We start from the raw sequence: 14,608 nt of genomic DNA, 5'->3' as shown, positions 1-14,608 counted from the left end.
TATGCAAATTGTCTCAAAAATATTAAAGAAAATAGTAGTACTCCTACTACCGAAGTCTTATTTTCTTTATGAACTATTCGCCCGCAACACTAAATTATAACTAAAACGTTCGACTCAGAACACAATATCTTCCTTTTATCCAGTCAACAAATACACGTATGTTGAAATTTTCTGATAAATTTTTTTTTACTTACATTGTATCTATCGACCCAATATTTGAGTCGTGAGAGGACAAACAAAGTTTGTTTCGATAAAAATAACAGATAACAAATTTAATTTGAAATATATATCTACGCTTTAATGTAGTCTAGTTACCTTATTATTTTAACAGTTACAGAAACCTTTGTCGTGCTCGTAGTGATTTTTAGGGAGTTTAAATCATATATAATATATTCATTTTACAGAGGGATTTATTAATTTACATGTACGTGATGTCATGATTTAAAGATTATGTTCTGATTTGAAATCGTTCTTCTGCTCAAATTATTACACTAGTTGATTGTGTGGGTTATATTTATGCCAAAAGTGGATGACGCGATACATGTATACCGTAAGTCTACACATTTTTAAAACAAATATCTTTTTTTAAATCAAAATATTACATGTAACTGTTTGTGTATCAAAGTTGGAAAAATTATTAAAGTTAAAATCGTCATTTTCTCTAGTTGGAAGTTTTTCCTGTGTCAGACTATTTTGAAAATAATTTATTAAACGCAAAACTTATACTACAGCCTATAATTCATCTTATTAAGAAACCGGAATAACTAGGAGACAATTAGAGGTCTTTCCACCTACTTTGAATTTCAATTTCAAATGATAATTATCTCTTTAAAATTTTAAATTCATGAAAAAAAGAAGAAATGGCTTAAAAGATAGATAAAAATGAAAATTTGAAAACTTTAAACTTGACCTTTTGACCTTGGTGAAATAATCAAGATTAAAGGTCAAGAGTCACGTTGCAATTTAATCCATGCCTCTAGGACTTACTTTTAAAGTTTTATGGGTAAATTGTAAGTTCAGACAGGGCAATAAGGGCAATAAGGGCAATAATTCATATAAGGGGTCATCGGATCCTTTCGCACTGAATACTCCAGTAGATTGGAGCTTTGCCTTAAGACCCTGAAGACATTAGTGACGGTCAATGAATCTTATGCAGTTGGTGCGTTTTGTAAATTTTTAATTATTTGTAAAATTCAAAAACTTTCAGGGGCAACAACTCATTGAAGGGGCTTACGAATCTTTTCACAATGTTAGATTGAATAGTCTTCTTAATTAGTCGAAGACATTGGTAAAGGTTTTGGAGGAGTAGCGATGACAAGCTTTATGGTAAAAGGGGCAATAACTGCATGAAGGGTAAAAGTTCAAACATAGGGGGTCGTTTTTTGGAATAACGTTAAAATCCAGTATCAGAACTATTAAGTTTTTCAACTAGGAGACTAATGATTATTGTTTTCGAACAATTAAACGTCTTTCTACCTTCTTTGAATTTCAATTGATATTTATCTCTTTAAAATTAAATTTCATTTTAAAAAAAACAGAAATGGCTCAAAAGATAACAATGAAAATTTTAAAATGACCTTGACCTTTAACATTGAGAAAATTTTTATGGTCAAAGGTCAAGGGTCATATTGCAATAACCCCATTCCTTTTCGACGTATAGTTTTAATATATTAAGCTTTACATGTAATGGTAAGCGCAAAGACGTTAAAGGACGATAATTCATACATGTATAAGGGGTCATCAGATCCTTTCGCACGAAATAATTTGAAATTGTATCTAAATACCCTAAAGACAGAAGCGAAGGTTTCATGTCTCAAAAGGATGCTTCCACGTGCACTAAAGTTTCAGCTCTTCAGACCAAGGTGTTCTTGAAAAGAAGAAATTTTCTAAAATTTGGATTCCTTATTGTGACCCGCCCGATCCCTGGGGGTCATGATATTTCAACTTTGGTGGCCTAAGGTTCTTGAAGAAAAATCTTTTTAAAGATTTTCCCTAAATATTTTACAATAAAACATGATTCCGTATTGTGGCAATGATCTACCCCTACGGGTCATGATTTAAACAATTTAGAATCAACACTACCCAAGAATGCTTTCATATAAGATTCAGCTTTTCCAGCTTAGTGGTTCTTGAGAAGTTTTTCAATAAAGATTTTTCATATATATTTCAATATAAAATTAAGACTTCTTATTGTGGCTCCGTCCAACTCCCGAGGATAATGATTTGAACAATTCAGACTCCGGAATGCTTCCACATCAAGTTCAAGTTTTTCTTGCCAAGTGGTGCTTGGGAAGGCTGGATTTTTTTTTAAATGGCCCCAACCGATTATGGTCTTTTGTTGCTTATCTCACCTTGGACCCTTCGTTTTAACAAATTAAGTCCCCCTTTACCCAAAGATGCCCTGTATCACGTTTTTTAAAAAAGAAGTTCAAAAATGCTAAAGGTTTACAGGCGGAGAGATAGATGGATGAAAAGAAGGACGACGGGTGATTAGAAAAGCTCAATACGGCTACAAATTTTTAATTTGTATATATTAAAATTATTGTAAAAAAAAAAACAAAGATTAATACAAAACTGGACAAAACAGTTGATACAAAGAAGTAGAAATTAATGTATTTTGCAATTGTATATCATATCAAATCGCTAATTAAAAACAACTGGATAAATGGTTTAACTGAAGTCATTTGTTTCACATCAGAAATGGATTCAGAAGGAGTTACACAAAGACCACACTTCCATAGAAGTCTAACATTAAATTTTGATGGAGACAGGACAAAGAATGCAGAAAAATTTTGTCATCAACTTATACGTAGATCTGCCGATGAAATATACATGAACGATTTAAGGTAAATTTCGTGATATTTATCCTTTTCACTTAGATAGTGTTCATTCAACTATGTAAAGACCACTTAAAATTCTCTTCTATTAATGATTTTGTCTCAGCAAAAACAAACAAAAAATTGCAATCTACAAATTAGCTATTCGGTTATTTAAGTAAAAAATTAGCTGAAAATGTGCAAGCTTTTGTGTTTCGATTTTTTTATTAATTCAGCATATGATGCATCAGTATGTCTAAATAATTACTAAAAACAAGATTTATTTTAGTTATTTAACTGTTCTTTCCTCGACATAGAAAACAAATGAAGAAGTATTTGGTTTCATTTGAATATGGACCAGCAGATTTGGATGAAATTAATCATATCTACCGCCGTTTACACAATATATCTTCAAAGTTACCCAAGTATGTCAAAGACCTGGAAGATCCAGAATTTAGATTTTGCATAATCGCCAACAACGAAAACAGAGCAACTAATTGTGGCAAGACTATATTTGAATGCACCCCAAATCTGCATAATGTAAGAACAAATGAGCCAATTTCATGTAAAGGTAGGAACCTGAAGAAATATAAAAAACATTTTGCTACATTACAAATCTCAACGATTGTTTGTTGTTACCGGTATTATGAGAATGCAACAATTTTTAAGTTGTCTACAATATACATGTACTTAGTGAAATGAAATTTTATTTACTGTTTTAGAAAAAGAATATTGGTATAGGGTGACTATAGTTGACATCAGTAGTAAACAAGACGAGATCGAAGACATGGTAATTTAATTCTTTATTCATATTTCAAAATAGTACATGTATCTCTGTCATTCATATTTTGAACTTACGACATTTATGCTTTTGTTATTTAGAATACTATATACAACATTTTGACATTGGTCAAGGACATTCCCAAGGAATACCTATTTGTGTTCACGGACAAAGATAGTTTACTCTCAAAGCATCAAACTAGTAATCTTCTCAGAACTATACATGTACCTGAAAATCACTTTCTGTTTGGTAGAAGAACTACTAATGTGCGCAATGCATGTCATAGGTTTCTACTCGATTGCATTGCTAAATTAGAAGAAAGTTTAACTTTGGTGACAGAAAAGGGTTCTTCGTACCTTTTTGACCGCCTGAAAATTTTAAAAGAGAGACTACACAACGGGGAAGAGAAGACTTGTCGCACTCTTTCAATGGAATGCATGGATTTACTTCGAAAGTATGTTTTTCATAAATATTTTGAAATATAAAATTTGCACACTTTTTGAAGTATTCTGATTGGTGTACATAGTTAATCGAATACCTACATACGAGTACTTTCTTTGTTTTTTCAAGTACTAGTAAGTGAAAGTTTTGATTTGTACACATTTCTACTTTTAGCGTTTGACTGGCCAATGACATAACGTGGAAAGTGGTTTTCACAGATTGCAAATATTTATTTTGTACTAATTCAATCGATACCTTTTAAATTTGTCTCGAAACTTATCTGGATGTCCGGGTTTTTCTTAAATAACAATTTTAAAACTATAAATTTAAAACCGAACCAGTTACCTTAAATGATTCCATTTAAATAAATGTTTTTTTTAATTTTGTCTTGTTACAAAATTTAATATAAATATAGTTACATGTACATAACATATATTGGTAAAGTTTGAATTATCAAAATAATGTAAATTTCCTCAATTTTCAGGGGGGCAAAAATTGGTGTGATTGGTCATGTTCTTAAGGATGGAGTTTTGACTTTGTATATAGAAAAGAAATGTAGCGAATCGAAGTCATTGATAAAGAATATCAGAGATAATTTCAATGGCAAGATGGAGGAGATTTTGATTGACAAAACATTCGCTACAAGCTATTCAAAAATTACGTCCGGTGAAGAAATCATATCTCCAAAAGGTAGTGGAACTCTAGGGATGTTTGGTCAATTGAATGGTTTTCCAGTGGCAGTAACGGGTGGACACGTAATAGAAGAAGGCCAGCTCGCGCAGTTTCATATTCATGGCGAATGCGTGAACTTTGGAGCATGCATTTGGCCTTTAGTAGCAGAATGCCAAACGCATATTCCAGATATTGCTGTCATAGAAATAGATAAAAATATAATGAATAAAATTTCCTATCGAATTGGAAATAATGTTACAATTCATACAAGAAAGCTTTTAGAATTGAAAAATCGGAAAGTTTTCAAATATGGTGCTACAACTAATTTAACGCATGGCTATGTAGAGGATATTGACAGCATGTCTTTATTTGAATCGACTGATGTAGCCCTGGTAGCACATGAAGATGACGATAAAAACTTTGCGAAAGAGGGAGATAGCGGTGCTATTGTGCTTACAAAATTCAACGACCAACATTTTGCAATTGGTGTTGTGTACGGTGGGGGTTTAAATCCACGGAATAGCCCCAAAACAGTATCGCCAAAAACATCTGTTATTGTAAGCCTTAATCATGCAATTCAACGTTTTAAGGAAGGATACGAAAATTGTCAAGTTCTAAGCCTAGACTCCTTGTAATCTGCAGTTAATTTTTGAGATGAAATATTGTGAGCCACTCCTATTTTTTCTTAACTTTTCCGGAGAGGGAAACTATGAAGTAAACGAGCAATAATCTACTGCAATAGTCATTTTAAAGCATCTGTAAACAGATCCTGTCGCTCTGTCACAAGTATCGTATGCCATAATTCGGTAAACCGACAAAGTCGTAGACAACAAGGGCACCGCAAAGCGGAGCATCCCCTTGCAAAAGAGCATATTTATAAATAATGGCGGCATTCGACATTGATCCCAATGCAAATTTCGTCACTTCGATGTTGTCAGTCCGTCCTCAGTTATGTTTAAGTTGTTAAATTCTGCACTGAACACAGTCTCAAAAATTCCAAAACAATACAAATATCTGAAGAGGGAACAGAACACGGATCCATGGGAAATCAAAGGTGGGATCAGGTGTCCAAGAAGAGCATCCTGTTGACAGTTAAAGGATTTCATCTATGAATTTATGTATTTAATATACTTGCTTCTAAATGGCACCTGATCCCGCATCTGATGTTTTTGGAGCTCCGTGTTTGCTAGGTTCCCATGTAATTTGTATAGACTTGAATACTGTTTTTAATATTCATATTCTATTCTGATAATCAATGTCAATGCATTATTCAAGTGATCCATCTTATCTACAAACATCGTGTTTGTTACGACTAGGACTTGCAATCGGGCATGTTATACACTATACTACGAAATGGAGGAGAGGTGGGTGTCGATAACTTCGGTTGTTGAGTTGTAATGATAAAATTTCCTACAAGATTTGTGATTTTTTTACCGTATCATTGATTCTTTTACATTGTCATCTTTCTAAATGTTATTCTTGTCATATTCAATGTCATATTCATATTTTGTCAGAAATTCATCCGCAACAACTACCATATTTTTCTTGTGTAAAATGAACTGTTTTGTAACAGAATTAATTGTAGATATGTGATGCAATTTTATTTTCAATTTATAATAAAATATGCGCACTTTCGAATAAATATATCTATTTCATTGTTCGTACATGTATGCATTAACTGACACGTTTGGCTGTGTAAAATATTACTTTCGATACGGTGTTGGTTACAGATGTAGATGACGTTCGATCCCTGCTCGGTCAACGCCAGCAAAAAAGTTCAATATCCTTTTCAAAGATATACATGGAAAAGTATATATTTTTCCTTATTAAGATTTTTTTCTATTAACTTACCTTTGATAACTATAAATGTCCAGGAAATTACATTGCAAAGCTCGTTTTTATTTATTTATGAATTTCTCTTTCTGAAATTGCATCCAATGCTCTGTCCTAAGATGAAAATTTCTCAATTTAATTATATGAAATTTTTCCTTTCATAAAATTATAAACACAATTGCACAATAAAATGCATAAAGTTCTTTTTCGATCGAACAAAATACTGAATAGATCATGATCAAACAAATTATCCCGCTTCAGACATTTGTAGATTACTGATTGGATAGAAGCTAATTACATGACGCTCGAAATTTTCCACATTACGTCGCCGTCAAGGAGTAATATGAAAATCGGGCATCAGTACATACATAATCATACATAGTGGTACAATATTGCACGAAAATGTACATATCGAAATAACTGAAAGCTTAACGATAAATTTAATCATCCATTCAATTACATGTACAACGTTATTTCTTCAAGTTGAAGTAATTCAGAAATTTCATTTTAAGAAGCCCATTGTTACGATTTAACAGTTACCGCCCAACAGCCACATGTGAAGATAGCTATCCAGGAAATACACAACTGTATTTTAAATAAATTACCTTAAAATGTATTGCACAAACTCATTGGCAAAAAACATTCATTATGTAAAATTGCCATATATAATGCTGACACAAGTAATCTGCAAAATGTTTTGAAGTAATTTTGTTCACTGAAAACATACTCTTCACAATAGTCACTTTCTTTTATTTACAATATAATTCTATCATGTGGTATCATTCATTAAAAATGCAGCATTTACCAATGTAATGATATAATATCATGAACATTTTATCATTTTTTTCTGAGGATGAGAGATATGTTATTCCATTAAAAACACACTGTCGTTTATTTCTCGATCCATTACAGAAGAGAACACATAAACAATATTAATTATGATTTTAATGAAGACGTTTTCGCTAAAAGTTACCAAATCATTTTTTGTTAGAAAATAGGATCCAAATAAGGTTGTTCTTCTTCAAATGATACTTGGCACCATATATTCCGAGTATGCGACTCAGAAATCTTAATTGGTATGATATAATGTCGCCAGCACATCTTTGAAAACTTTGACTCAGCAGGAACCTTGCGGTGCCAACTTATGACAAAATCGGCATTGTTCCTGCAAGATGAGTGTATGGAGATAACGAACAGTATTCAAAATCAAAGTCCACAAACAATACAATATAGGAGCAGAGCAAAAACGGACCTCAGAAACATCAAGCAACTGTTTTAACTGTCAGAAGCCCTATGGGAGTCGTAGATTGTGCAAATGATGCATGTTTTGACTACTCGATCAACGTAAATATGAAATCTGTCGAATAGTTTCGAAGTGTTTGCGAATACCACACGTATATCATAACCGGACAATGATCAATACAAAGCTCAACTATTGCCTTCTTCCGTAGGGTATTTGTTTTTGTAAATACATCTTACATATACCGGAAAAAAGACGTGACCCACATCTCTTCTGACTCCGAAGCGGCGAAAATCTACTCCTCGGGGGCCCCAGTTGCTGAAAACGACTCCTCCATATTTTTAGCGACTCCCCCGCGTTACCCGTTGTATAAGTTGATTTAGTTAAATGGAGAACAGGTGTGACGAAAATATAGTCATGTGTTGAAAATTGCCTTCCACATAAGGTAGTGTACCCTACCTGATAAAGAAGTATACATCAATTTAATTTAAATATAATATGAAATCACTTATTGAAAACAATTGTGAAAAGCTTTTTTTAAGATCATTTGTTATACCCCTACTAAACAGTCTCTATATAATTTCTAGATTTCAAAAGTCCAACAGTTCCCCGACTGTCGGCCCAGGACCTGCTAAAAAATACATGTCCGCTTACGTTAAATGGCGGTAAATTGAATTATTTATATTTAAAAAATAGAATAAACATGATTTTAATGGTCGTTGCATTTGTAAAATCAGCAAGGGGTCGCAAAGCGTAAAGGACAACCCCAAATTAAAACAAGCAGCAGCAAACAAAATGAAAGCATAATATCACAAGTACTTATAATAAGCATAATAATGGATGTTCGGGATATGCCGCGAACGATAAATAACCCTAGAATTATTGTTCCCCGCTTTCGCCAAAGCGAGGGGACATTAAATCTGCTGGATACCAATAATTTTGACTTTTTTACCTTGACCTTGGAGATTTCCATACTTTCATTAAAAACTTTAACCTTGGTCATAACCTTTGAATGGTTAGTGCTAGGGCTTTCATACTTCACATATGTAATCCTTGTGAGAAGACCTCTCATTGGATACCAAGAACTTTGACCCTTTGCCCTTGACCTTGGAATTAGGTCTACTTTTAAAAGCAAACCTTGACCATAACTTTCGAAGAGTTAGGGCTAGGGCTTTCATACTTCACATATTTAATCCTTGTGACAGGACCTTTTACTGGAAATCAAGAACTTTGGCCTTGGAGTTTGATCTAATTTTTAAAAAACTTTAACCTCTGCTACAACTTTTGAACGGTATATACCAGGAATTTTGTATTTCACAGATGTATTTTTTGTGGCAATACCTTTGATACCAACATTGACCTTTTGACCTTGACATTGGAGATTTCTGTACTAAAAAAATTTAACCTTGGCATTATTTTTAAATGGTAAGGGCTAGAGTTTTCATACTTTGCATATGTAATCATTGTGAAAAGACCTTTCATAAGATACTAAGAACTTTGACCGTTTGACCTTAACCTTGGAGTTTAACCTACTTTAAAAACTTTAACCTTGACCATAACTTTTGAAGGATTAAGGCTAAAGCTGTCCTATTTCACATATTTAATCATTGTGGCAGGATCTTTCATTGGATATCAAGAATGACCTTGACCTTGCAGTTTGACCTATTTTCCAAAATTTTAACCTTGACCATAACTTTTGAACGGTAAGGGCTAGGGTTTTCATCCTTCGCATTTGTAATACCGGTACTTGTGAGAAGACCTTTCTTAAGAAACCAACAACTTTGACTCTTTGACCTTTGAGTTTGACCTATATTTAAAAAATTATGCTTGGCCATAACTTTCGATCAGTTGGTGCTAATGATTTCGTATTTCACAATTGTATTTCTTGTGAGAAGACCCTACCTTGGGTAATAATATATTCAATTTGCTTTAAAAAAGTTTTAAATCTTAGTTATGTTGCCATACGGGGTCATCAGTTTTTCACAAACACATCTTGTTCCTTATATTGAGAAGAGATAGGGCTTTCATATTTGCCATGTACATTACCTGTGACAAGATATTTCAAAGCATGCTTAGCAGCTATGATTTCTGACGCCTTGATCCTGACATTTACGATAGACCCTATTTTTAAAAAAAAAATTAACTTCAGTGATAATTTCTAAATGACATATGATAGGGCGTTAAAATTCACATTTGACACAATATGTCACAAAAAATGACATCTCACCCACAAAGACACCGAAAGCAGGGGATCACAACTCTTTGAATATCCTTGTTTTTCATGTATTTTATATTGCCCAGCTATTGATATTTATTTTGCTTAAATTTCGATTAGGCACTTGAATGTAATGTCCTAATGTTCTTTCTAGGGGATTTTAATGCTTTTGTTCTGTCAGATCAAAGAAGCAGTTTCATATCAATGCTACTAAAATTAAATTTAAAAAGAATATTAATTGTCCAACCAATTCGGGTACATGTATAGATTTGATTATTACTAGCATTCCAGCTTTAAGGAATCACTGTTTAGATAGAAGAGTATGCCAGGGCAGCAACGATAGTTGGAAACGTTGGATAATTTGCATAACGGGCGGTGATTACAGACATTGATTCCTTATATTTCCATTTAATTGTGACCTGTCCCCGGGATTATGAAGCATCTTAAGCTTAAGTCAAAAAATGCCTTAGATGCTGAAATTTTTTAGAGGTCAAGCAGCCCAAAACGAAAATGCTTTCCGATTTTGTATCATCAGTTTGCTGTTACATGCAAATTATGAGTTTCCTATAACAAGTTTTAAAGATTTTATAGAAAATTGAAAATTTGACTTAAGTCTAAGTCTGTTTCATGATCCCGGGGCCAGGTTCCCCCTAACACCATATGGTGTTAAAGATGATGAAGTACTAGACTAGTTATAAATCATTAATATACCGGGTATGTAAACGTCGAATTCTAAACACTGCACAATCAATCAACAAGCCTCTGATAAAACTATTTTACATATCAGTTAACAATGGAACACGCCATATATTTGGAAAATTGCCCAGGTTACACCCGTTCAAAAAAAGAAATGCAGATGATGTCAATTAGTATAGACCAATATCAGTAAAAATTATTTTGGGAAACAGCTTGCACTCCCCACCAATGGATCGATTGTTTCCCCTTCCCCAAATTACCCCAGTCCACAACTATATAATGTTGTATATCAGAATTTACTTCAAAACACCATACTTCCAGAGAAGTCAAACATCAGATTTTGACGAAGACAAAATGTAAAAAAATTTCGTCATTAACTCATACCTAGATCTATCGACAGAATTAACAACAGCAAAGATTCAAGGCAAGTAAAGTGAAATCTTTTTCACATAGATTTTAGAGTTCATTTAACAACACAGTGACTTCGTAAAAAGTTCTTCTAATTAATGCAGCAAAAACAAAAGCAATCGCAGTGCACAAATAGGCAATTCTGTTATCTAAGTAAAAATAGTAGAAAGTGTGCAACCGTCTGTATTTCGAACGTTTTTAATATTTACTAAAAACAACATGGATATAATTTATTCAACTGTTCTCTCTTTAACAGAGAAATAAAATGAAGAAGTATATGGTTTCATTTGAATATGAACCAGCAGATCTGGATGAAATTAATCATATTTACCGCCGTTTACACAATATATCCACAAAGTTAATCAAACATGTCACAGGCCTGGAGGATCCAGAGTTTAGATTTTGCATAATCGCCAACGACGAAAACAGAGCAACTATTTGTGGCAAGACTATATTTGAATGCACCCCAAATGTGCATGAGCCAAATGAGCCAATTTCATGTAAAGGTAGGAACCTGAAGAAAAAAAATTTTTACTTCATTCCAAATCTTAACATTTGTTTGCTGTTATGAGAATGAAGCATTTTATGAGTTGTTGACAATACAAGTATAAATAGTGTAACGAAATTTTCTTTCCTGTTTTAGAAAAAGATAATGGGTTTAGGGTGACTATAATTGACATCAGAAGCAACCATGAAGAGATCGAAGACATAATAATTTATTTCATTATTCATTTGATCATACAAAAATAAATGTATGCAATGTCTGTCATTTATACTTAACTTACGAAATGCATGATTCTATAACAGATTACTGTACACAGCATTTCTGAAGTTCCCAAGGAATACCTATTTGCGTTCATGGACAAAAATAATTCACCCCCAAAGCAACAAACTAGTAATCTTCTCAGAACTATACCTGCAAATCATTTTCTGTCTGGTGGCAGAACTACTTATCTGCGCAGTGCCTGTCACAGGTTTCTGATAGATTGCATTGGTAACTTGGAACGAAGTTTAACCCTGATGACAGAAAAAGATTCTTCGTACCTTTTTGACCGCCTGGAAGTTTTAAAAGGGAGATTACACAAAGGGGAAGAAAAGACTTGTCGCACTCTTTCAGTGGCGTGCATGGATTTTGTTCGAAAGTATGTTTTTCATAAATATTTTGAAATGTATAATTTGCACACTTTTTGAAGTACATTGTATTCCGATTGGTGTGCATAGTTAATCGAATATACTAGTTTTTTTAGGTACATGTATTTGAAATTTTTGCTTTGTACAAGTTTCTATTTTAAGCATCGTCTCAAGCCACAGTCTGGGATTGTATATAGCTCTTTCCTATATCAGAATGAGAGAGAATTGTCATGGTATGCGACGATGTATTTTTAGCTACATCACGTTTGATTGATCATCATTGAACTAACGTGAACAGTAGTTTTCACAGAATGCAGTTATTTATTTTGTATTTATTCTATCGATATCTTAAGAAGGACAAGATAGGCTAAGACCCAAATTTGGTCCCTGATTTTGGGGGTCTTTCAGAATGATGCAACAGTTTACCCATAAACAACTGTTGTCATCCATGTCACAAAATGAGTATTGGTTTTGATAAAGATAAAGGTCACATAGAGGTAAAAAAATTTTTTTAAATTGATGCAAATTTTCATTGATTTCACAGCACATTTTGTTTCGGAAAACATAAAGCACAAGCTTGCCAACCTACCAAATTTATGTATTTTATAAACTAGTATCAGATGCAGTTTATGTGTAAAAATCTCAGATAGGCAAGCTTGTGTTCTATGTTTTACGAAGAGAAAAGTATTTCAAAGTACTGTAAATCACTTTTTATTCTCGAGAACTTTATTTTCGCGTAATTACGCGTAAAGACAATGCGTTCGCGAAAGTTAAATTTTCGCGTATAAAAGTATTCCTTATGATTATATAAATGAATAACAACCATTCGTGAAAATTAGGTCTCGCTTACAAAGAGTCAAGGACAATCTCGCGAAAATTTAGTGATCTACAGTACTCAGTATGATGAAATTTTACCAGAATTTAGGAAATTGGGGAAAATGTCCTACTTCTGCCTCCTGTAGTGGCTTCAATGTAAGCTTTGAATCCAGGTTAGTACTGGATTTTAAGCAAGAATCGTTTTGAGTTCTAAACTGCAAACTATCACCAATTTAACAGTGTTCTGATTTTTACATCAAATAAGGGGTCAGATTTAACTGTTACCCTACCTTGTCCTTTATCTCTGAACTTATCTGGATATCTTATTTATCTTAAATAAAAATTTAATTATAAATTTCAACCGAACAAGTAACCATAACTGATTCCATGTACTAGTAAATAAATGTTCCTTGAATTTTGTCTTTTTACAAATAAAAATGTGAATATAATTACATGTACATAACATACTAGTATTCTGGTAAAGTTTGAATTATGAAAATAATTTAAATTTCCTCAATTTTCAGAGGTGCAAAACTAGGTGTGACTGGCCATGTTCTTATGGATGGAGTTTTGACATTGTATATAGACAAGCAATGTAATGATTTGAAGTCATTGATCAAGAATATCAGAGATAATTTTAATGGTAAGATCGAGGAAATTTTTGTTGACAAAGGTTTCCCTAAAGGTTATTCAAATATTATGCCTGGTGGAGAAATAATTTCTCCAAAAGGCGGCGGAACCCTCGGAATGTTTGGTCATTTAGATGGTTCGCCAGTTGCAGTTACAGGTGGGCACGTTATTGAGAAGGGCCAGCTCGCCCAGGTTCATATCGACGACATACTTGCAAAGTTGGGAACATGCATTTGGCCAATTGTGACGCAATCCCAAACGAATATTCCAGATATTGCTGTCATTGAATTGGATGGAAATATGGTGGATAGAATTTCTTACCGTATTGGAAATGATGTTGCAATTTGTACAAGAAAGCTTTTAGAATTGAAAAATCGAGGAGTTTTCAAATATGTTGCCGCAACTCAGTTTACACGTGGCTTTATACAGGATATTGATAGTATGTCTTTATTTGACTCAACCGATGTAGCCCTGGTAGCACATAAAGATGACGATAAAAACTTTGCGGAAGAGGGAGATAGCGGTGCCATTGTGCTTACAAGAATCAAGGACCAACATTTCGCAATTGGTGTTGTGTATGGTGGAAAATTGGAATCTCGGGATAGCTCCCAGAGAGTATCGCCCAAAACAACTGTTATTGTTAGCCTTAATCATGCAATTCAACGTTTTAAGAAAGGATATGAAAACTTTCAAGTTTTAAACTTGGACTCCGTTTAATTTGAATATTTGTGACAAGAAATATACTGTTTTCAGATGACTGCAATCAATTATATATTTTTTATATATTTTATATTTTTATTTTGAGGGAACAGGTGGCCGTTTTATTGAAAATATGACACTTTAGTGATCATGGGATAGGGTTTAGGAATACTAAACTAAAAATTAAAGATTTCCGAAGACAATGGGATGAATTATAGTTTCATAAGGTG

General features: G+C 33.2%; 2 protein-coding genes across 2 annotated transcripts; both read left to right on the top strand.

Annotated features, from left to right (window-relative positions):
• The first annotated feature begins 400 nt into the window (after positions 1-400).
• Positions 401-14,434, top strand: LOC134280122 (uncharacterized). The gene is made up of 6 exons (XM_062762545.1): positions 401-550; positions 2,699-2,846; positions 3,134-3,387; positions 3,539-3,606; positions 11,910-12,244; positions 13,574-14,434. Exons 1-6 carry the CDS (start codon positions 517-519, stop codon positions 14,394-14,396), a joined length of 1,662 nt encoding a protein of 553 aa, XP_062618529.1. The 5' UTR covers positions 401-516; the 3' UTR covers positions 14,397-14,434.
• Positions 4,511-5,810, top strand: LOC134280121 (uncharacterized). The gene has a single exon (XM_062762544.1). It carries the CDS (start codon positions 4,647-4,649, stop codon positions 5,343-5,345), a length of 699 nt encoding a protein of 232 aa, XP_062618528.1. The 5' UTR covers positions 4,511-4,646; the 3' UTR covers positions 5,346-5,810.
• Positions 14,435-14,608: the final 174 nt, after the last annotated feature.

The sequence above is a fragment of the Saccostrea cucullata genome, unplaced genomic scaffold (genome assembly GCF_032062105.1).
Source record: "Saccostrea cucullata isolate Sc308-1 unplaced genomic scaffold, CSIRO_AGI_Scuc_v1 ctg716, whole genome shotgun sequence".
Lineage (NCBI taxonomy): Eukaryota > Metazoa > Mollusca > Bivalvia > Ostreida > Ostreidae > Saccostrea > Saccostrea cuccullata.
This window is presented reverse-complemented; position numbering and strand designations above follow the sequence as displayed.

Coding starts and splice junctions, on each gene's coding strand:
- LOC134280122 (XM_062762545.1), top strand. CDS start 517: ATGCCAAAAGTGGATGACGCGATACATGTATACC. Junction 551..2,698: donor TGACGCGATACATGTATACC/GTAAGTCTACAC, acceptor GTTTCACATCAG/AAATGGATTCAGAAGGAGTT. Junction 12,245..13,573: donor TGCATGGATTTTGTTCGAAA/GTATGTTTTTCA, acceptor CTCAATTTTCAG/AGGTGCAAAACTAGGTGTGA.
- LOC134280121 (XM_062762544.1), top strand. CDS start 4,647: ATGGAGGAGATTTTGATTGACAAAACATTCGCTACAAGCTATTCAAAA.